This window comes from Cygnus atratus, chromosome 14 (genome assembly GCF_013377495.2).
Source record: "Cygnus atratus isolate AKBS03 ecotype Queensland, Australia chromosome 14, CAtr_DNAZoo_HiC_assembly, whole genome shotgun sequence".
Classification (NCBI taxonomy): Eukaryota; Metazoa; Chordata; class Aves; order Anseriformes; family Anatidae; genus Cygnus; species Cygnus atratus.
The window spans coordinates 15,683,946-15,708,497 of NC_066375.1; the positions used below are offsets into that span (position 1 = coordinate 15,683,946).

A 24,552-nucleotide genomic window follows, 5' to 3' on the forward strand; every position below is an offset into this window, starting at 1 on the left:
CAAGGCTTTGGGAGATGCAGGGTAGGTTTCTGTTGGTTTCATGGGAAGCCAAAGATTTCTGTAGTCTTTGGCTGGATCTCAAATCCTGAGGTACTGAAGTGTGACCTAATAATTTAGGACTCAGAGAAGGGTGGTGTTTAAATAAACTATCTGGCTTTGAACATTCTAGAGCTATTAATTATTAAAATTTAAACAAATCCAGGGTGTGGCATGTAACACACAATACCTAGAAACAGCTGAGCTGAGCTTACATGTGATGTTTTTTTCTAAAAAGACATCATCTCCTCTGAGCACAATAGAGCTAGTACTTTTCTTATAAATAGTGAATGTTTTATAATTATATGCAGTCCTAAAGCTGGTTCCTATTATTGAGAGTCACAGAGTTTGGGGGGAAGGGTTTGTGGGTTGTTCTTTTCCAGAAAGATGTCCAATCAGCCTCTTTGGCAGAGTATTGACTATGGCTAAAGTATGCTTTGGTGTGAAAAATGTTACAGTCCAAAGAGTAACTTCACTTTTGTCTCACTTTCCTGCTTTAATGTAGGAGGTCCTGTGTCAGGATCTGACCATTCTGTCCTTACTCGGTCTCCAAGCAGAGTTCTGATGTCAGTACTTTTCATACCAGTCTCTCAAATTTGTGTGATACAAACAGTACAGTCATAATAGGTCAAAGGAACCCAATTTAATGAAGTCCCACAGGCCCTCACAAGTAATATTGTTGCTGCTGAACTACTGAGCTGTCTCTGTTTAGGGAGATCCACCATTCCTGAACATCGTGGTTGGAGCTCTTCAGGATCATCCAAGTTGTGTTACAGTTGTATTGCTTTTCTTTTGCCTTAGGTGAGCTGTGTGATGAGGTGATTAACCACTGCGTTCCTGAGCTAAATCCATGCCAACATGAGTCCAAATGTCTTCCACTTGACAAAGGATCCAGGTGAGCATGTGTCCTATTGGTCTCCAAACACTGGGTTGACATCCATTGGCTTGACTAGGGTTGAACTGTCTGTGAGCTTGGGTTAATGGGTAAAAAATATTGAAATAAATAATGCAATACTATATATACTTCAGATCATATCACCTTTTAGTGCAACCTTACATACTTGTTTTTTTTTTGTTTTGTTTTGTTTTATCTTTCTGTGGTTTGCTTGCAAATAACGGATGTAACCCCAAAGCAAAGAAATTATTCTGGAATGGAGCATGACAAAAGATGCACTTCTGGAATAGTTACTGCAAAGTATCTTACACTGCATCAGAAACTGAGGACAGTTTCCTTATGTGTTCCTTAGGCTATCCATCAGTTCAAGCAGCGTACGTTTGAGGAGCTTTAACAGAGGTAACTCAGCTCTCCTCAGGCCGTACTGGCTCAGTGCTTAAAATCCAGTTCCAATGGTACTGAGAAGGGAGAGAGAAATGGATGGGTAGAGCATAATGTTGTGGGAGGCAGAAGCTTTCTGTTGTATTCCCATTGCAGCTATTGACTTCTGGTACGGCCGGTGGTCTTGGGGTGCACTAGCAAAAGCTGGCCTGGACTGCAGTGGGGCTCAGCTCCATGCACTCCCTCACCTGGGCGACAGCAGAAAACAGCTGAATGGGATGGCTCACACGTGGGAGCCACCTTCTTCTACTGGCTGTAGGGAAGTGAGCTTTGCTTGGCTCGTTAGATTTTTTAACATCTCCTGTGTTTGTATTTGCACAGCAGGAATGACACTGACTGCTTCACAGCAACAAAACATCTGTAGATTTGGGTGTTTGGATGTTTTAAGAGGTGCATAGTAGTGGCACTCATCACTTCTCTGAAGAGGGAATTTCAGAGTAATTTAGCAAATAGCTCAACTTTTCGATTGACTTTCTCTCTGTGGAGAGCTTTCTGATGAAAGATCTTTGAATCAAAGCAGTAAGAAAAGAGAACAAATTCAGGAGGGCTCAGTGCAGCTGTGAGCTGTGTTGTGTGCTTTCTACTAAGGCTGTTTTCACAGCTGCGATGGTCTCCTGGTGGCTTACCCATTCCCTCCTGGGGAGGAGGCACGGGTTTTGGTGAGGGATGCCCTCACCCAGCACACCCAATTTGTCTGGGGAGAGACAGGAGCACTCTTTGGTCCTCTTGGTAACCTGCAGTTTGGGTCAGACAGACTATGTTCTGTGAAGCAACTAGCACACCAGAATAATGTAAACTAATACACGGAACACTGCAGTGTAGTTGAAGGAAGCAAAATAAAGTTTTAGTGATGCTGACTATCTAGAGGGCAGCTGAATCTGTGCTAGACAGTCTGTACCACTCAAACCTTGCTTTTGGGTGAAAAACCTCCAGACAGACACATTTCCAACTATCAAGGAAGATGAAACTGTCAAATGATTAGGATGGTTCTTGAAATGATGCATAGGGGCTGGAAAAGGTGGCGTGTGCTTGATACATAGATAGTCCTGATGCTCTTTCTAGCTATCATTCTCAGTTAATCCATCATTCAGCTAATCCGGTAGCTACAGCATGTTATAAGGCAAAGGTTTGTAACTCGGATTGCCTTATGTCATTAGATATATGACAGGATGCAGACAACAGTGGTCCGGAATGGTTTTACTCTTTCTGGAAGCATTTTCATACCTGCCACCCAAACACTTTGAGTAAATCTGACGCTTGCTTTCCAGAAAAGTGTTCTTCGCAGTGAGGCCATTAACCCTCGGGAGGAGCCTAAATAAATACTCATAAGTATTTTCTACTACTGTTTGTTGAGTTATTCTTCCCACTGTTGTTGAGTTAATCTTCCTACTATTCAGAGAATGATAAACCAAATTTCTTTACTGGTTCCATCCCATTTTGCTTTCTCACAGACCAGACTTGAAACGTGAAGGAGCCTTTCCAGTCCTGAAAGTAGACTTGTCCCACTATTGCTTTTTCTTGCATATCTGAATTGTACCAAACCATTCAGAAATAGGCTAAGAGCCTTCAGCAGGTCTTGCGGTGATGTGTGGTTGCTGTTGGGTCTCATGCAAAACAAGGGCCAGTCCTGTGCCGTCACGGATCCCTTGAGCAGTTTGGTGCCTTGACCTGTGATGCACCATGTCCTTAGCATGTGATGGGGCAGTGTAAAGCCGCGTGCACAATGAGTCAGGCTCAGGCATCATTCCCCTGCTCAGTTTTCAGAGGCAGGGGATGTTAAAGGCAGGATTCCGGCTTGTTCCTGAGCAGACTGTCCACTTGGCAGCCTCAGGCCACAGGCACGCAAGTGGGATGCACCACTGAAGAGAATCGTAGCAGCACGGACTCCAGTCTCTCTGTCTGTCCTGCCTTCAGCTTTAGTCAGCCTGCAAGTCTGCAGAGGGAGGAAAAGATGATAAAGAGAGGAAAAAATAGAAAGCCAAGTTACATATTCATATGGAGAAGGAAATTCTGTTCTGGCCCTGCAATAGTAGCCATGAATCACGGCTTTAATACAATAGACATTGAGTGCATGCAGATGCAAATCCCCTTGGATAGGCCAACGTTTTGAATACCACAAGACATGTTTTTAGGCTATCCAGTACTGGGAATGTTGCCATCACTACAGGGCTGTAGCAGAAAACAGGATTTCAACTGTACTGGTGTCATACGGTCATTGGGAAATCAGATAACTGGTCTACTCATGTAGATTACTCTCTTACCAGGGCTTCAATACAAAATTTCTTTGCCTCCATCTTTACTGCATCTGACTTTTACTGATACTGAGTCACTTGCTAGTGCTGTGTGGGAGAGGGAAGGAGCCCAAGTGCCACCATTCCCTATGGGCAGGGCCTTGAGTTTCCACAGTGATGCGGGGTGAGGCGTTCACGTGGCTGAGTGTCTCACCTGCTCTGTGCCAGGCATGCATTTTTTGGTAGCTTCAGCCTAGATTTGACACCATGAGAGCTCAACGATGACAGACCCAAAATGAATTTTATGTTTCTAAAGGGAAAGCCAAGGCTGGAAGCAAACTGGGCTATTTCAGTGCGTGTTTAGCTGCACAGAGCTCTTTGCTTTTTAAGCTAAAATTGCAGGTGGCTTTCCTCACTTCCAGCCTCCACATATTCACTGTGCTGTTACTAGAGAAGAAGAGGAGCTTCCTCTGTGCCAGAAAAGTTTTTTTTTAAAAAAAAAAAAAAGGCAAAACATTTAACACAATGAAATGACTTCTAAAAAAATAACTTCAGCGAAGGAGCATGTTTTTCCATTCACTGTAGTGATGTTGGAGCATGGTATAAATATACTTTATTTTTCTAAAGCTTGGAATTATTACCTGACAGCTTAAAATGCTGATTTAATGCAGCCCTGCAGAGAAAAGTGGTGGTTCTGTCATTACTGAGATAGCCAATACACATCATAAAATTGATGCATGGCAGCTCTGAATAAGGCACTGCACATCGTTCATTATTACATCACTTTATATTAGGACTGCAGGGATCAATAAAAAGCAACAGGATTAAATGCTGCCAGTTCCCCCCCACTCCCACCCCAAAAGTCTTTTGATTGACATTATTTGCTTGCAGGTGTGACCGAAGTGGTGCCGAAAAGTACTGCACACCTCTTATGGTTTGGGGAAGGAACACTTTTTACTTCTTTCTTTGTTTTGTCATCTCCGTTAAGTTAATCACAGTATTCCCTGAGCCACCACAGTGTAAAGAAAGCAATTCAGACATGCGGAGCTGGAACATCAACCACCCTGTGTCTGTGGAGGGTCATGATGGGGGCACCTCCCAGAGGAAGGATGGAGAAAGAAAGTCTATGCATCTACATAGCTTTATCCCTCCTACAGCCCGCGAGTTAATAGGCTTCACCTTATTTCCCCCCGTTTTAACCAGTCATTATGAGCTGTGGTTCAGAATGGAGCCTGGGGGGCACATTGCTCTCAGTGCTGGAGGTAGATGGCTGCTGAAGCCCGATGCTGCGGCAGCCGTTCGTCCGTCATTAGCCACGTGGAGCTCACTGACTGCGTGTCCTGGGGGCTGGGGAAGGCTGGGAGCCAAAACACACCAGCACTCAGAACCAGCCTCAACACCGAGGTGGTTGCCTGGAAAGTGGAAGTATCCTTTTCCTTGTCAGCTCCCATGCGTTCAAGTCCTTTGAAGAGGTTTTCCACGAGGAGCTGTCTGCTGTCCCTAACCTGCCAAGCTGCTGGCAAGGAGGAGAAGGGCAGCAGAAGAGGGCAGTGGGGCAGTTTCTCTCCTGATGCCACCTCCCTTGACTTTATGAGGTCTGTCCTCTTCCAGCTCTCAGTGGCAAGCACACAGATCCAAACAAGGGGCTCTGGCAAGAGCACAGACCTCTCTTTTATTGGCGAAGAGTAGCTCTTCCCTTGTTTTGGTTTAAGCGATGTGCCGTTTGTTTTCCAGATGTGCAGTAAAATCCAGCTGGGAGGAGTGAAATGTGCTTTATGGACTAAATCATGACTAAATATTGTCTACGCTGTAGGCTCAAAAAGAGGCTGTTCAGCAATCCCCAAAGTCTGTTCCAAGTCAGAGACTTTGGGACACATTTTTTATTGTTAGGTTATAAATATCTGCAGGGCTTATAACAGAAATATTGATGCTACCTTCATACAACAAACCGGATTTTAAAAAAAGGCAATGTTTTCAGGTTTGGGTGCATCCCATTGTGTTGCTCCTGAGAGTGGCATTACCCCATAGGAGCAGGTACGTGCCTTACCTGAGCGTCCCCATGGGAAGGGACAGGCTTCAGAGATAACTTTCCCTAGCTGAAGCAACATTTGCCATGCCTTGAAAGTGAATGACAAACAGGTGGTGGGCTCCAAACTAATGGTGTTTTTCTTTACATTTGCTGAGTTTTATGGTTTGCTTGCAGATTGCTTCCATTTGGGAGGTGGAAGTTTACTGTGCTCCGTGTGGCTGCACAGAGCCAACCTCACACATTCAGCAGCGCGGAGACACAGGCAAAAGCTTTCTGTGCTCTTGCATAGTCGGAGGCATCAGAGCAACTGCCCTTGAGTCTGTAAGGTTAGGGAAGATGTCATCTTTAATATCATAGGAGGACCACTATCTGATCACCCTTCTCCACCTGGATGTGAAATAAAATTAAAAAAAAAAAAAACAGTAGTGTGCAATTACTTTGCTTGGCTTGAATTTAAGCAGCTTGCAGAAGTTCAGAAGGAGACAGACAGGAAGCCCCTGAGTGTTTCTGAGCGCAGGAACTGTGTTTGATGCTTCCAGGAACAACAGTTAACACCTTTCCATCTCAGATCAGATTGGTGCTACGTTGCCCGTGTGTTCTGTCGTCGTTGAAACAAGCTATTAACAGCAGTCTTCTTGTATTTCAGATGTGAGTGCTTGCCTGGTTACAGCGGCAAACACTGTGAAATAGATGACGATGACTGTGTGGGCCATAAGTGTCGCCATGGAGCCGTCTGCGTAGATGCAGTCAATGGCTACACCTGCGTCTGTCCTCAGGGTTTCAGGTACGTGACAGTCAGCTCCCCCCTACAGACTCTTCCATACATGTTGTTGGGGCACTTTCTTTACCTACCTTCACCCTCAGAGCTGATCACCCTCTGGATATGGTATTGATCTGTCATTCCTATGCGGGTGGATGGCTCAGTGCTTCCTATCTTGTAGCTGACGTAGGTCTTAAAGGCTGAACTGAATACAGAGGGTTGAGGATTCTTGCTTTGAAAATGGTTTGGCCTTTGTGCAGTGCTGCGACAATTTGCCTGCCCGCCTGCCCCAGCCTTTCCTGGTGAAACACTAGGTGGTAATACACTCACATTAATTATATGGAGATAAGCTCTACATATGTGAGAGAGAGCAAAGGGTAATAAAATTATATATATGAACCCTCAGACCTGGCTGTAAGAAAATAAGATTCCGAAGATTTTGTGCCCATGTCTCTGTACCTGCTGGTGGACAGGCTCAGTACAGTTTGGGCTGTAAATTTTCAGTCTCCGATTCTGACATATGCCAATAAATCTGACTCCTGGAAATCTCACTGTCTGTCAAAGATAAGTATGCTACTCCAAATGGATTCACTAATCGTTACCTGAGGCTGGATACTGGCTTCCTTCCAGCTAAATCTTTTCTCTGTTTGAAATACACACATGAGACAAAGAGGAATACCTGAAAAGATCAGTCTTGACAAAGCAGAAATTGCATGAACACTTACAGATTCTTTTCCCTGCCTTGTATCTGCAATTGTTTTCATTCTTCTTGCTTTCATCCTTGCTGGGTGTTTTTTTCCCCTTATCAACACATGTTTTTATTGCAAAGCAGACAGACTTCCCTGAATAGGCATTGATATATAACGTGATGTCAACCCATGGTTTCACGGAATCAGACTTGTTATTTACAGGATATCAGATATCCTTTCAATTTCAAATTCATACAATTTTCAGTACATTTCATTCTCTGCTTCAATCCTTTTGATGGCTTACGGGATCTTCCAAGTTGCTGACTGGCTACGTAACAAGTGGCTGCCCCACAGAGGAATTGTAAATGCTCAGTGTTATCTAATTGTTAGAGTGCTGAGAAATGGGATTGCAAAGTCATACCACGAGGCAAGGCTAACTCAAGCCTGTCATCAGACAGTAGTGACCAGGAGATCTCTGCTGCAGGTGCCTTGATTTTTGAGGCATGTCAGGACTAGGCAGTGATGAACACAAGGGGTTTTTTTTGTAGTGTTTGGTTTTGTGGTTGTTTTTGTTGTTGGTTGGTTGGGTTAGGTTGGGTTTTGTTTTTTTTTCTCTCTGTTAAGACAGGATCACAGTGTTTGATAGGGATATTTTGAGTTGTGACACAGCCAAGCTGAACAGCAGGGGTAGGTGGGGGACTGGTCTGGGTCCCTGCCTGTGCCCATGCAGCCCTTCGGGCAGTTTGGGCAGTGTCCCTGGTTGGCTGTTCTCACAACAGGGAGTTCAGGAGGAGGATCTGGAGCAACCATCTGTTAATTCTCTTAAATGAGGGGTTTTCATTAAAATACAAGTACTTCAAGCAGCTCCAAAACTCTCCTACTAGCTCAGACAGCACTTCACAGCCTGAGGTAGACTTACACGAGCAAAGTAATCCCACTGCCTGATAACTGCAGAGCCAGGAATAACATGAGGTATCATGCTTGTTTTCATTTTTTTGCACTGCTCCATGCCATCTCTCTAAATTTCCTGTGCAAGGCACAAGAGAGTGCAGGTGTTTTAGGAGAAAAACATCACAGTGGGCAGTAACAGGATCTGCCAAAGCAGACAGCAAGCTGAAGTCCCTAGAGTTCTCCACAAAAAGCAGTTCCTGGTCTTTCTTGATTTCAGGTTTAAAATTCTGCTAATAGAATATGGTCTGCTCATTTGTTCATTATTCTTTCCATGACTCTAGCCTTTTATAGTTTAAAGGCCTGCTGCTCTGAAGGGGTTTCTGATTTTTTTATTTATTTTTTTTTAAGATTGCAATTGCCAAGGTAGTGATTGACAGAATTCAGGCTTCTGATGTGCAGGGTTATAGATTCAGTTCACGAAGTGTGCTTCAGCTGCTGACTGTACAGCGAGGAGATAACTTTGTAAGTATTTGAAGGCTGCAAGTGTTGATGAGGAGGAGAGAACACAAGTGGGTGGTCTGAAAAAGGTAACTAGGAGACCTATTATTATGATTAATAAAGTTTTTTTGGCTAAATTTCAGGAATCATTTCCCAGCAGTGAGTTTACAGTGACCTCCCAGTCATCTGGAGCTTATGCTGTTGTAATAAATGCATAGACCTCTAACAATTTTATGGCTGTCGCTATGCTGTACATCAAAGCCACTTGCACTCACCAAGTAATAAGGTTGTTAAAACTTAACATCCTCATACAGTTGAACAAATGGCAGTCTCTGGTAATTCTTAACAGTGGTGAGCCTCGCATGCACAATTACACACCTCTGATTACAGCCCCAGAAAAGCAGTAGTACCAACATGCACACACCTGGTTTTCCATTTCGGCATTTGCTGTTCACTGTTCATTTGTAGCTGTGCTCCATACCTTAGCTTATCATTCAGCAGCCTTTTGCAATTACATAATACATTTTCTTTCTGTAAAGTTTTCTGTTTTCTATCCAAAGTATTATTTTTTTTTACCTCCTGGAGATGAAAACATTTTCAAGAATTTGTGACCCCCCTGCTGGATGAAAGCTAACTTATCAAACCTTCCCTCCAGCAATCAGCCTCACAGTAGTGTTGTCCTGACAAATGTTGCTCTAGTAGGGAATCACATATTAGGGCTGCGGAGCTTGGTACATAGCACTGTTCCTTCATTGTGTAGAATGAGTTCCCCACTAGGATAGTTTGCTGCAAGAAACTCAACAATGATTATTTAAATAAATGAAATTGTACCAGGCAGGAAGGAGTTGGCCAAGCTATGCCTCTCAGGCTGTGCTCCAGATTCCTCTGCTAAGGAAATACGTTGTATTAATGATTTCTAAAACTATATTTTTTAAAGTTAAAATAAAAAAGTAAACGCCTTGACGGATGCTTGTTGCAAATGTAATGTCTAGATGCCGACAACACAACAGCCCCATTTGTGGGGCCGCCCACTGGAAGGGTTTCATGGCAAGGAAATGTTGCAGAGAAGCTAGATGGAGGGCTTGGGAAATCTTTCCGAGTAACGCCACGCAGAGACACAGTGGCTTCTCGAAACATTTGCTTTCTGTTAGTGAAGGCTGTTGTGGGCTGCATGTATTTTTTTATTATTATTTTTAACTTCCATGAAACAAGAGTTATATATACTGTCTTCCCTTCTGCTTTCTGGTTGTTTCTCACAGACAAAACAAAATGGTTGGCGTTAGGTAGAGCAAAGCTAATGGGCTGGTGTAGCAGTGCTCCCTTCCACTGGGCATCTCGGTAAAACAAATCACGCCTGACATCAGGTCGGTGGTGGCCCATTTGTGGGATCAGCCCAAGCTTGTTCCTGTTGCTGGCTCTCCTGACCTGCTTGCCGACTAGCTGCAAAGCCCTGCACTGGAGAGAGACATCACACGCTTAACGAAACCAGGCTTTGGAGAGGAAAGTGCTCCAACCCGTGAACTTCAGTGCCTGGCTAGCACTGGGGACGCAGCACTGACGTGTCCCAAGCTCATCCACTCTGGCTGCCGTGCTGATAGGCAGCTGCTACAGGAACCAGCTTAAATTGGCAGGAACTGCTTTCTGTGCATCTATCTTCCCATGAGGCTGTTGCTATTTTTTTCACGTTCCCTTGTTTTCTCAGGAAGTAGAATGTGAACCACACCTTGGTGAGTGGTGCCGTGCCCCTGAGGTGTTGCAGTGCCCTCCAGGAGCAGGGTGGCCACGGGGCTCTGCCAAGCTGCTGTGGCCAAGGGGTCCAATCAGGAAGGGAAAGGCTCCCAGTCTATAAATAATTCATAGTTTAGGTGTGTTCACAAAGAAGTGTTCCTAAGACTAAGCAAAGAGTCAGTCCCGCGTGCAGTCATTCCCCCAGTCCGCACTGCCTTCCATGCTCGTTTCCACCACTGCCCCCAGCAGGCTGAGCTCTGCACCGACTCCGTGAACCTCTCCAAATACTCCTTGGAGCAAAGCGATTGCGGTGTTTATTGATTGCCAACAGTATTGCCTGCCAAATTACCCTTTGGAGATATGTTTGTCTAAATTAATAGATTGGCTTGTTCCTGTGCAAGATTATGTTTTTCTGGTAGAGGATATTTACCGCTGGCTGATGAGGAGGGGTATGGTTTTGTGGTGTTTTTTGTTTTTTTTCCCCACTCCCTTCCCGAGAGCATTAGCAACTTAAAACTGTGCGCACTCACAGCACCAAGTGTCACAGCACTGAGCAAGCTGCCAGCGCGGTGCTGTGCCTCAGGAAATCCTCCTGCAGGGGTTTTTGCCCTCCTCGTGCTGTTCCTCTGTAACAGGTTTTTATTTGCCCTACACATGTCACTACAGGCGAGGCCAAGAGATTTGGGTGATGATAGGGAGCTGGTTAGAATGTTCCTTGCTTTACAGAGGCTGTGGGGAAAGGAGAGCTTTTCTCTTCTTCTCCCAGGTGCCAAGACCAACTGTTTTCATCTTTCAAGGCTTTCTTCAGGTTTGTTTGCCTGAGGAAAAGGATGAAAACTTCCTCTACAAAACAGAAAGGAAATCCCTTGTTCTCTGTAACATGTGGCTGTCCCAAAGCAGGGATACCATGACAACTACAGAGCATTGTGAAACAAGTTGAGATGAAGAAACCAAAAGCAATTAATGCTTTACTCTGCCCTCCTGGTGTTTCCTCTGTTTGTAAAAAAACAGTAATGTAATGCCCTGGGTCTTTTCTGTCAGACACGATATAAATGCAGAGCAGCTCTGCTGGTGTTGATGCAGTCCAGGATTCATCCCACCCATATTTCATTGTGAATTTGTCTGTCTTTTGTCTGATATAAAGAGTTTCCCAGAGGCAGACCAGGGAGCAGCATGCGTTGTGAGAACAGGGGCAGGGAGAGGTTTGGGCTCTCACGCTGTGCCACACAGCTCTTAGGGCAGGGCCACGGGACTCTGTGCAAAACTATACATCAGAAAACGTGAAAAGGAAAGCAGTCATCCCCAGTTCCTTCTCTTTCAGAAGCAGCAGGTCCCTATGGTTGAGCAAGATTGTTCCTGACTATGCTGTGACTCTTTTATTTGCTATTCCTGCACGTCTGCTATTGGTACTATTTGCTGCAGGGTAATGGCTTCATTTCCAGTTCTAATTGTATCTAGGAAGATTGCCTAGAAATTCATTGAGCTTCCAAGTCTCACCTGCGTTACCGGAGAGGAGTGACGTTTGGGGCATTTTTTGCTTTGTTTTTATATTAGCACTGTTATTCCACAAAGCACTCCCCAAATGGCAGGAAATTCCTAGTGGGACAAGTGGGATTTCACTGCTGCAAGGCTGTGCTGAGGGGTTATTCACTGCATGACTGGCTCTGCTGCAGTCCTCTCCCGGAAAGCCCTCTGCCCCCGTGCCGACGCCAAGGGGCAGTGCAGGAGAGCCTGAACCCGCAGCCACCCCACCTGACACACACTCCCTACTCCCCAGCCACCCATTTTTCACCATTTTGCTGTCTACACATTTTCAAGCAGTCCCAGTATGCGTTTGTTGGGTTTGGACAGTGCCTTGCACTGAGAAATTTGAGGTATGGTGCAGGGCTTGCTGTATGCAGCCAGCGGGACCCAGAGCCCGGCCCGGCCCTTTGCAGCACCCACAGACTGCAGCAGCTCAGGGGGTGCACAGGGCAGAGATTTTTCCATTTACTTCTTGCAGTTTAGTCTGACACATGGTATCACTGTGAAAGATGACTGCAGCTTTTTGCACTTTCTCCCTTTCCTCAGCTCCTTCGATGCCGGTGTCAATATTTCAGTGTCGCTGAGTCATTCTGGTCTGTTGTACAAAGCAAAAAGCCTGGGAGGTGTGCAGCCCTGCTGCACCCGGGATGGCAGCCTGGGGACTGAGCCGTTGCTGCTCCCGGGAGCCGTGGCCCAAGCCTCAGAGCTCAGAAGCTCCTACAATGTTGGTTTTTCCCAGCCTCTTATATCATTGAGACCAAACCATAGCACTTTCCTCCAGATCCAAATATAACTTGGGTTCACAAGTACTCAGATCAAGAATTTGCTTTGCAGCTACCTCAGACTCTGGGAGTTCTTCCTCTCCTTTGCATGCTTCTGCTCTGTGACATAGCCAACCACAAACTCAGCTAAAATAAAGTTGATGGTCCCATTACCATCAGAAACAGCCAAGGCAGGGAAGCTGCATGGTGTTAGTGCATTGCTTCTGAGAATTTTTAGCAGTTGCCCATCTATTGATTATGTGCTCTCTCATCTGCAGTACAGCAAGTGAGGAGACTGTAAGAGACACTAAAAATAGAGGTTTTTTCCCCCCTGTGCGGTACCAGAGGTAGACTCAGGTCACAAAGCCTAGGATGGAGATTTTTGGCTGTGGGGTGCTGCACATTTCTGGATGGCAGGGAGAGCAGGTGGCCAAAACTGTTTGGGCTTAAATGGCTCCCAGTTTTTGCTGGGAACGTCTGCACGGCAGGGTGTGGGATGGAAGCTGTTTTAGACAGACTGCCGTACCTTGCAGAGCTAAATAACCACTGCAAAGTGCAGAACAAATTGTTTTCAGTATTTAATTGGCTCATTCAAACACAGCGTGAGGATTTCTGTACAGCATTATGCTGTATAGCTTTCACGCAGCAAAGCTGGCACATGGTAGATGAATCTCAGAGTGACTGTACCGCAGTAGTAGTACAACATCAGCATCTAAAAATGCTTCCTTCCTTACAAAAACTGTGATAAATGAGGCTGCTTTTTTCTTTACTTTCTACAGTGGACTTTTCTGTGAAACTCCTCCACCGATGGTTCTGCTCCAGACGAGCCCCTGCGATAACTACGAGTGCCAGAACGGCGCCCAGTGCATCGTGGCACACCAGGAGCCCGTCTGCCGCTGCCTCGCCGGCTTTGCTGGACAGAAGTGCGAGAAGCTCATCACAGTCAACTTCGTCGGGAAGGATTCCTACGTGGAGCTGCCGTCAGCCAAAATTCGCCCTCAGGCAAACATTTCCCTCCAGGTATGTCATGCAGAACATCCATTGCCAACCTGTACTTTTCTAAGCAATACTACCTCTACATCTACACATACATATGTATTTTCATCCTGAAGGAACAGGGCCTGTCAGCCAAGATGCTGACAGAGAGTCAACTTTAGAGCCAGTTGGCTCCTCTAAAAGTATTGAAACATTTAGGAGCAGCTAAGGTACCACTGTGCCTTTGTGGACATACATCCTGCCTCCAGCATCTCACCACTCTTTTTTTCCCAGGACTGGCAATATAACTAGAGATGATTCAGCAAACTTCCCTGTCTTCTTACTGATTTACAGCACTGTTTTTCATCCTGTGGAAAGTAAGCAAGTTGCATCTAAAAAAAAAAAAAGTCACTTTTATTTTTTTTCTTTTGTATTATAGCAGTATTTGAGAGCTGGAGACTGAAAGTGGAGTCCTTGTTTTTTGATTGTCTTCAAGATATTTTTTTTTCTTGATGTATATGAAAGCCAGAGGGAGGAGGGCAACTCTATTTTCTCCTGACTCTCTAAATGTCAGCATAACTTGCTAATTAACTTGACTTGAGTGGATAACTCATGGTTAAACCAGATGTGGGTCCTTCTTTCCATCTTCATGTTCACAGAAAGTATGTGAACAGATCAGCGCTTGCTGAAATTCATTTGCTTGTAATTGTGGCATGCTTCTTCTACCGCCAGAGTTGATTTTCAAAAACTCCAGTTTATTGGGAAATATATTCATGAGTCGCCAAAAATACATTCACAGTATATTTACAGGAACCAAATATATTGCAGCTTTCTCCTCCTGAAGACTAGTTCTCGCTTGAAACAAGAGAGCCATGTTAGCGCAAAGCTAACGTGTTTCTGTATGAACCTACTCAATGTCACCGAGACCTTTTTGTGTCTCATGGCTCTTGCTCTCACTGTTGCTCATATATATGATTTATTAAATCATATTTCAATTTCATATATGATTTTTGCATGATTTTTAATATAAATTTATTGCTTCCATTTTAATCGTTCTCAAGCAACCTTACTTGGTTATTAATGTTTCACAGGTAGCAACAGACAAGGACAATGGCATCTTGTTGTACAAAGGAGACAATGATCCTTTGGCTCTGGAGTTATACCAAGGACACGTGAGGCTCATCTATGACACACTGAATTCTCCACCTACCACAGTATATAGGTAAATATCTAAGTTTTAAGCAGTTTATTTCAAAAAAAGATGGAGAGGTAGGATTTTCCTAAGAAATTTGCATGGAAGAAGAAACTTTTATTTCACATCACTGCATCTTTTATGTATGCAATTAGGTAAGAAAATCAGAATAAAGTCTTAGTTGGAGGCTGCATGATTAAAAGTTGTCATTTATAGGTAATGCCAATGATACTTTGTCCTATGGTGGTTGCAGAAAAAATGTTGTGCTTTCTCATTTACTGTAGAGATTTAAGTGAATCTTGTCCTTGAAATAGTTCCAAGCAATCAGTTTCTCTGATGTTGATATTGAGCATTAACTTACAGTACTGGGACAGAATAGTGACTGTACAAGTGCAGGATTAGACCATTTCCAAAATAGGAGGAGAAGGGTTGAATTCCTCTATAGGGTGAATGTTTTTCGAACATCTTGTACATATATCAGTAGTAACTACACAAACCATGAGAAAACACAAGTTACATAGATAGATTGTAGGGCAATTTGACCTTCAGACACCTGACTTTTGGGGATACCAAACCCATTTTTTTTATTAGTCACAAGAAAGAAAAGCAATGGAAAATGTAGAAGTGAAGTCCATGCATAAGGGAATTTCCTTGGGAAAGAGAGGCATGCTGCTCATGTCTTCCACTGCCTTTCAGCCACCCTCTCCCCTGGGAGAGGAATTCTCTGATTATTTTTAAGCTGTGATGCTCCAGTTTGTTCTTTGTAAGCATGCAGTTGTGTCCACACAGACAGTGTGGGTTCAGTGCAGTTTCATTGCGTTGTATATGCAGAAGAGGTGGATTTCCAGTCCACCTCACTCTTTTAGGAAGAGCCTTCCCTTTAAGTACAAGGATGCCACTAACTATCACTAACCATGATGTGCCCTGTACTTGTGCTGGAGAGTTCTCTCAGCACTTGGTAAAACCACAGTCTTCCAAAAGTGTGGTAGTTCTGCAGAGTTTTCTTTAAGGGGAACAATGATATATTTAAGAAAATGAGAAAATTATTTCTGTATAAAGGCAAATTGGATAATATCAATGCAGAGATGTCCCCAGAAAGAAAAATAGCTTGTCCACTGTAGGAGTGAAGAAAGTGGTTTGTTAGTGACTTTGACCAGCTGGGTAGGTGTGAAAAATTCCCCTGTGTGTGGCTGCTAATCCTAATTGATTTCATGTTAGAGCAAAGCTGAAGTTGTTAAACATTTTTACACCGCTAATTATAACATTGGGAAGCTTATTATGTGTGGGCAGCACACGAGGTGACAGATCGGCGTGGATGCTTGCTTTCTGTTGTCGAGGGCAGAGTGGTGTGGTGATGAGCTGTTGCCATGATCAACAACACTTTATAGATCTGCTGCCTTCTGGTGAAGCTGCCAGAGATGGCAAGCAGCAGTGTCCTCATTATTCCTGCGCCCTTCATATTGATCAAGGAGGAGGTCTCCATTCAGACTGACACCTCATTAACATAAGATTAATGGTCTGTTCACTATATTTTGTACTGTGTGACCTGTTGAGATGGGAAAGTAGCTGCTTAATACGATGCCCTTTCTGAAATGTCACTCTAATCTTTTATTAGTTTAAGGAGCGGAGCAAAATGGGATTAGCGTGGAGCTTGATGGGAAAAGATTAGGTTGATTGAGAAAAACTACAGCTAAAGAATGTCAAAAAGGGCCTCTAAATAGATTAAGAGACTTGTTTTCCTTAAGGGCTGAGAAAGGGGGAGGAAACCTGCTTCTCCCCTTACAACCATAGGATTTAAGGGTAGGAGGCATGAGTGGGTCTGGTCTGACCTCCCTGTATATCCTGTTTGACTTTCAGCTAAGGCCGTGTTTGGCTAACATATGACTTCCAGCTAGGCCCCAAGTTTTCACAGGAAAACACCAAATAATGGAAAATCCCCCATTTCCTTTAGTAGCTTGGACAATGGTCAATCATTTCCATTATTCAGGCATTGGCCATCATTCCTAAGTTGAGTTTTGCTAGTACCTTCTGGATGTTTTAGAGACTAAAACATCTGGTACTGGCTCCCATGAGTTTATCTGTACTTTCAATTGCATTGTACCCGACGTTGCATTGTATTGAAAAGAGTAGTTGATTCAGTGTGGTGTAATTTATCTAAACCTTTAGAATTGGGTGACTTCTGTGCAACTTATACTATTTTTCATTTTTCATTAAAAATAAGGTTACTAGGAGAACCCGAAACATTCAAATGATAGTGCCACCATTGGAAAAACTGTTCACCATCTCAATTACTTCCTCCTTGCTCTCTTGTTTGGATGCCTTATTTAAATGTCATCCTTAGCAAAAGTGGACTGATTGACTTGGAGGGGCTCTGCTATAAGACAGATTCATTTTCACAGGCAGTATCAGGAGCTGCTGTCCTCCAAAGCGGTCCACTTCTCAGAATAGAGGAGCAATGCTTTGGCTCTTGCTTTGGCTCAGAAGCGTGTGCCAAAAGAGGAGGAGGCCCTAAAATACTGCCTGGTGGGTACTGCACCAGTTACAGCTGCAGGAAATCTATAACTGACCATGTCCTGTGCTGTAACTGAGATGTTTTACTGACTATTTCAGGTACTCCCCTGATGGGATGTGGAAAGTCCCTGGCAAGCCACATTATCTGTAATTCTTCATCAGGGTCTCCACAACGGGTTTTATTAATAGTGTTTAAGAACAGTAAAATTAGCAAAGTACTTGGCTAATATATGTAATGTCCTGTAGGGATAAGATAAAAGCCTGTTACCAGACAAGTTTTGAAGCTAGCAGAAAGTATGGCATACGTGGTGGTAGTTTTCAGTAGTATTAGGCAAAGGGTGCTGGAAGAACGAGGTATGCAACATGTTATGTTGTAAAACTCTTCCCCCAGGCCCTTAGGATTTAGCCAGGGTGAAGGTTTGTACCAGACAAATTGCGTGTGCACTCTGGAGTTACCAGTTGTAGCATATTCTGCGGATGGCCTTGCCTTGCAAACTTATTGTCACAAATTGTTTGAGGACAGGGATGTGACATAATATTGGATTGCAGGCATGCCGGGATACAGCAGATCATTTTATCTGCTCTGCGAGGGCAAGTTGTCTCTGGCTTTTGAAGCAGACCTGTTCCTGTATCTCAGTAGCAATTTTGAGCAGATTTAAGTAGATCTAAGGACAAAGTTAGTCTGGAAAAGCCCAAGATCAATTTGTTCATTCAGCTTTACTTCATATATTCATTCCCATGCTATGTTTGCATGGAAAGGTTCAAGTCGATGTTGGACTTTTAGTGTAGAAGTATAAAGAACAGAGTACTTCATTTGGAAGAGACCTTCAAAGGTCATCTAGTGCAGCTGTCTGACCTCTTCAGGGCCAACCAGAAGTTAAACATATTCATGAGGGCCTTGTCCAAATGCCTCCTGAACACTGACAGGCACGGGGCATCAACCACCTCTCTAGGAAGCCTGTCCCAGTGTTTGACCACCTTCATGGTAAGGATATTTTTCCTAATAATCTAGTCTGAACCTGCCCTGGCACAGCTTTGTGCCATTCCTGGGCATCCTGTCATCAGCAGTCATTCTTTCTTTCTAGTCAAAAGAAGGGTCAGCAAAAGTCCAATGGAAAGGATTACATGAAGTACGTTTTCATTTATCATCAAATTAGAAAGGAATACAAGTTAATTCACAACTATGAAGTGATTAAAATTGTCCTTTTGAAAGAAGACCTGACTGGTTTGTTACAGGAAATCTTCACTTGTAAGCTGCATGATACAGGCTTCCTGAAGCTCATAACAACTATGCTATAGAAGATATATTTTTAAAGTAAGATTCCCACTTGGTTCTTTTATTCAATTTAATTATGCTATATATGTACAAATGAGAACAGGAACCTGTTCTGAGCGCTTTATCAACCTCCTGGCTTCTACATTGGTGAAAGTTACTCTTCCATACTGTGACAGTGCCTAGCATTCAGCCAACAGTTAGTTGCTGAAATAAAGTAAATCTTTTACACAGATACCCTACCTTAACTTAGAGATACCAACTGATGAGGAGTTCACTGCTTTTATTTACGACCATGCTCCAATTGTTAAAAGCTTGAATTAACACAAAAAAAAAGAAAAATAATAATAATAATAATTTAGGTCTCAGTCATTGGAATTAGTATCTGTTTAACTGTTTTCTATCAGGAGAGATTCCTACTTTCAGTCTCTTTTCCTACATCTGTTCTTTTTTTTTTCCTGATAGATTTTATGCTACTACACAGCCATATTGATTTGAATGCTAAATTAATCCTTTGCAGTAGAAATAGAAAATAGAAATCTGACACAAACTACTGGTGTAATTTCCTCCAGAGTTCCTGGATTGTTCTGTTGCGTACAGACTGTCATAAATGGTAAAGGGTGATATGCAGACGTCATTGGTGTAAAATCATATGTTTTCATGCAGGCTTCCTGACAGCAGTGAAAAGGAGGCAGTCAGGAAAATACCAGAATTAATTGTGTTTGTCCTTCTGCAGAGCCTACGCCCAAATTACGTTATAGTTCTCTATAAAAGTATCCTTGTGTAATCCATTTTCAAAAATGCTACGTCATTAAAAATACTTCTTACAGATTGTATCATGCAGTTCTTGCAGTCTGCCTAATTCTTACATAGCATAGATGGATGTTCTTGTGGTTAAAGCACAAAGCCTTAAGTCAGAAGAGCTTAAGGTCTTCCTGTATCTGCCTCATTTGTGATAACTGTGGCATGACAAATTAAATCTGTCTCTTTATGCACAAAAAGTACAGAAATGCACAAATCCATGTCTCCAGGAGATGAGGTTCCTTCTTCCACCAGGCTGTGGAGCAGGACAAGGCTCCTACCCCAGTGGCATTCGACAGCTGCCTGCATTGTTCTCTGTTGCTTGGCCTCTGCCCACAGCATGCCACTCTGAAGAGCTGAATTTAGGTTTTAACTCAAGGATTTTGACCCTCTATTCAGTTTTCATAGACTTCTCCACTCTTTTGGTGCTGAGGTTGACCAGTTACTTCGGTGATCGAAGAACTTCTACATCTGCCAAAGAGTGGAGATGGGATTCTTCTGTAATCACCTCTCCCTAGCTGCAGTCACTTATCTGTAAAGAAGCCTGGGAGGTTTCCTCATTAATACAGTGCCTTCTAGGGAGGAATGTGCTGGAGGAGTGAAAGCATTAATTCTTAGGATCATTATTAGAGCTTGTCAAATCCAGTTTTTACCAAAAGTTTCTTTGCAGATCTCACTGCATGCTGATCCTTTTCTTTCTAAAACCTTCAGATTATACCTTCTGCAGCTTGTGCTGTGCCTTTCCCTCACGGGATTCCTTTTTGATACTTCTGGATGGTCTCTAAATAGACTGTTTTTCACAGATTTCTGTGAGACATCACTGAGCTCTTAATAATTCTAGGTATTTGCAATTCATTTTATTCTTTCTATCCCACGCCTTATTTTACTCAGGTAATCCTTAGGGATTTTTCATCAAATATAATGAGCAAAACCAGCATTAATTTCTGACCTGCACAGCAAATGTTGTAAAATTTGAATGTACATATACATCTTGTATGAGACAAGGCGAAGGACAGATGAATTATTTTTTGCCTTTATAAAGGGCTCTGGTGTATTTGAAGAGGACAAAAAAAGACAAGTGTTTTTCCTAGTGGATTTCTGTAGTTTTCCACAGATTTTTTTTTGTAGTAGGACAATGAAAATGTAAGGCCATGACCTTTAAATATCATCCAACTTTTGTCATTTGGTTCAGAATCAAATATTTGCTTTCATGAAATTCAGAAACTTTCTTCTGCAGACAAGAAGCTCAGAAAAAGTAAAGTTTTGTCCTTCAGGCTGCCAGATGACTTAGCAGACAAAATCTCTTTAAGCTGAATTATTTTTTTTCCTTGTAAGTCTCTTTAGTATCTCTTGCAAGAATGATAGCATTTCTCTTCTCTCTCTCCTCCTGTCTCCCTCGAGATCATTCTCTTCAGTGTAGTACCTGATTACCCAGAAACAGTGTGCTGTGGACCCACAGCTTCATTTCTAACTGTATACATATGGGCAGGGGGATGCTTTATGAGAAGGTGGCAAAACCTTTCACAAAGCAAGTCAGTGTTAGCATGTCCACGTACCAGATATGGGAAATTAGGAATAGGTTGCCTAAAACCACTTGCCCTGTGCTGGCGACAAATGGAAGCTGCACCAAAACCCAGGCCGCCTTCAGCAGGGCCCAGAGCTTGGGCCTGTTGGTCTGAGTCACACCCATAGGCCGGGCCGCACCGGGGCTGCTGACCTGCCAGAGCCGTGCCTGAGGCAGAGCCACGGGTGTTTTTGTCTTCCCCTCAGCACTCACTGTTGAACTCTGGAGAACTTAAGCCACAGTTTCTGAAGGCAATGAACACACAGGCCTTCATGCCATTTTATCTAATAATTTTAGTTCACTCATATTACAACTAATTGAAGTCAAAGCAGAGATGTTAGTTGTATCCTTGTGATTAGGAATATGCTCATCTACACCAGTGCTGTCTACTTTATCAAAGTTTTTTAAAAATTCTGCTGCAGGCCCAAATCTACTTAAAACAGCTGTCAGGAAGCAGTCCTCCTCCTCCTCCCCAGTCATGTACTTTTTCAGCAGCTCTAATAACTGGCTGGCTGTAATGCATAGATTATATATAAGCAAATTGTCAGTAGTCTGTGTATTTTGTTAAGCAATTTGATTTTTTTTTCTAAAAGAGACGTTCATAAGCTGCTCTGTGTCCAGCTGCTTTAGTCACCATTTACCTGTCCTCCGCACCGCTCCGCCTGTATCTCCCAGGAGCTCTCACTCAGCTGAAGGGGACAGGAGGGAAGCGGGAGCTGGCGAGCCATGTTCATCCCCACTGGCTGCTTCACTGATCAGCAGCCTTTTAGGAAGGTCTGTGCAAAACAGGACTGCAGCACACACGTGTACATAAAAGTTTGCCATTATAATGCTGATTTCTTTCAGCAAATAATAATAATAATAATAATAATAATAATAATGTAATGAAGTCAGGAGGATACCAGTATTAATCCCAGGAAGAAATGAGAGTGACAGGATAAAGATAGTTCAGAACTAAGCAAAAAGTAGGGGGAAAGATCCAAAAGGAATCAAAGTGTTAAAATACCCTCTAGTTAGAGTGTAACTCTACAGCAGACTGGCCTCATACAGCCTCTCTCACCTCACTGTAATGAACACTTCAGAGGATTGGGCCTAAAGATGGAAAGTAAATTCTTCCCAGTTATGACATTTTACTCAGCAGTAGAGAGTTGATCATTCCAAAGTACTTTCAAGAGCATCAAGAAGGAAGGTGTTTGCTCTTGGAATCATGCTGAGCTCTGCAAGGAGCTCAGTGCCTTGGAGGTACTTGGTTTTCATACTGGAAGAGTTCTGGTTTATTTTAAAATGAACAGTGATGCTAAAAGTTGTTCTCTACAGTGATTTGGATGTGTCTAAAAATAACAGCATAGCTTATAACCAAAAGAAAACTGCTGCTGAAAATGTGGAAGTGCACATTACAAATGTAGATTTTCCCTGTTAAAGTGGGTAGCTGGGTTGAGTTTAGTCAGTTCTATTCAAGCATTAAAACTGTCCAGCCAAATTAAAGGTAATTGTGAACTAGTTCTTCCACCTCAGTAGATAACTTCATTTAGCCAGTGGTCTGTCTGTAACATATATCTTCTAGTAAGAGCATCAGAGAAACCATGACAATGGTCTTGGCAACTCCTAAGCCCTTACAAACCAATGCTGATATCAGTCCACCTTCTGAGCAGCCACTTTGTTTTCCGCATGTTGGAAACCTGCTCTTGTGCTGAACTGTTTACAGTAGTAAGTAGCCAGTAGGAGAAAGGCATGCAAAGGTATTTTAAAAGAGTCATAGAATCAGAGAACATCCCGAGTTGGAAGGGACCCACAAGGATCATCGAGTCCAACTCCTGAGTCCACACAGGACCACCCAAAAATCAGACCGTAGGTCTGAGAGCGTTGTCCAAATGCTTCTTGAGCTCCAACAGGCCCGGGCCGTGACGACTGCCCTGGGGAGCCTGTCCCAGTGCCCGACCACCTCTGGGTGCAGAACCTTTCCCTAACCCCAAGCCTGACCCTCCCCTGTCCCAGCTCCATGCCGTTCCCTCGGGTCCTGTCACTGTCCCCAGAGAGCAGAGCTCAGCGCCTGCCCCTCCACTCCCCTCGTGAGGGAGCTGCAGGCTGCCATGAGGCCTCCCCTCGGCCTGCTCTGCTCTGGGCCAAACAAACCAAGAGACCTCAGCCGCTCCTCATACATCTTGCCCTCCAGACCCTTCACTACCTTCTTAGCCCTCCTTTGGACACTCTCTGATAGTTTTAAATTCTTATATTGTGGTGCCCAAAGCTGCCCATAGTACTGGAGCTGAGGCCGCAGCAGTGCAGAGTAGAGCAGGAAGGTGTTTTCTTACTGTACCACGAGCTGTTAGTCCAGTAGTATATTGCCAAAATTGGTTAATATTTATTACTTCAGAGGAAGGCTGAAGAATACCCATAATAGACAATGTTGGAATAAGCCTAGACATAGTAACTTTAGAAATTTCCTATCTGCTAATAGTTGGCTTGTGTCTTGAATTGTGAGGTTTTTGCCGTACAACAAAAATGTAGCAAACCAGTACAAGAAGTTTGGCTTTTTCTGCCTATAAATTTCTTGAAAACATGATGACTAACACAAAGTATAGATGTGTACCATGTGTGATAGATGTATATAGCCTGTTTACACCAAGTGCCAGGCTCTGGATTCAATAGACACACTCTCTGCTGGAGGACGTGCATGCAGAACTGGCACTGAGGTGATCATGGAGGTGCAGCAGAGTTCTGTGCACAATGATTTCTGTGCTTCTTCCCAATGTAGAAATGTGGCCCACAGCTCTGCATTTGCCAGCATGCTCCAATGCTGCTAGAAAAGGTAGGTAAGGCAACTGCTATTTTGGTTGTCAGATAGCAATACATTTTGGTTTTGTGGAAGGAGAGGCATACAACTGTAGGTACACTGCCACAGATAAGGTGGTAACAATTTCATTTCCTGAGCACATGTCAAGTTTCTGAATAGACACAGATTTTTTTTACTTGGGGCTTAGCCTCCAATTGGAGGTTTTGTTTTGTTTTTTAAAGAAAAAAAAATATTATAATTCAAATTTGAAGCACATTTTTACCTGTATTCTGTATCAGCCCTGTTCCCTGATGTTAAATGACAGGTACGTAGATATTTTCCAGAGCTAAAAAGAGGATAGATGGTGTAAAGTGTCCTTTCTGACAAACTGACTTTGTGAAGACACTTGATGGCTTTCCTCATCAGAAACTGACACTTGATACCCAGCCGAACATAAGAGCTGTTTTCACTAGTGTGTGCTCCTGGCTCTAAGGAGCAACCCCAAGCACCCTGTTTTGTTCCGAGTCCTGGCAGAGCAGCTGGAGCTGTGCTGCAGCACATCCTGGCATGTGCCACAACCATAAATGTGCAGTGATGGCTCTCGCTGCAGAGGATGTAGCACTCGGTGCTGTGACTCGCCCTGCTGCTGTGCTAGCACCTGCCCTCCTCTGTGCTGTCTGCAGTCTTTTTATTTATTTATTTATTTATTGGAAGGGTATATGGTTTAATGAGTCTCACTAGCATTGCAGAATCTGTATGTGATCATTTTTACACTCTGTATTTACTGGATTTGTTATTTTATATAATGCATGTTACAGTGAATATATCATGAAACAATAGCTCATTGCACTGCAGTACACTGTGTGCCATGATGTGCAAACTTCTGGTGAAGTCAGATGAGAAAACATCAGTACTGTGACCCCTCATTCAGGAGGGCCTCAGACTTGAAGAGCTCAGGCTATTTTCATTGCTATTATGTT

General features: G+C 43.4%; 1 protein-coding gene across 5 annotated transcripts in view; it reads left to right on the top strand.

Annotated features, from left to right (window-relative positions):
• The window catches only part of SLIT3 (slit guidance ligand 3), a 508,988-nt gene that overhangs the window by 470,220 nt on the left and 14,216 nt on the right, over positions 1 to 24,552 (top strand). For all 5 annotated transcript variants that reach the window (XM_035562875.2, XM_035562874.2, XM_035562876.2 and 2 more), the window contains 4 exons: positions 838 to 931; positions 6,279 to 6,416; positions 13,263 to 13,503; positions 14,550 to 14,680. In XM_035562875.2, coding sequence (XP_035418768.1) covers positions 838 to 931; positions 6,279 to 6,416; positions 13,263 to 13,503; positions 14,550 to 14,680 — 604 coding nt within the window. The remainder of the gene's footprint in view (positions 1 to 837; positions 932 to 6,278; positions 6,417 to 13,262; positions 13,504 to 14,549; positions 14,681 to 24,552) is intronic.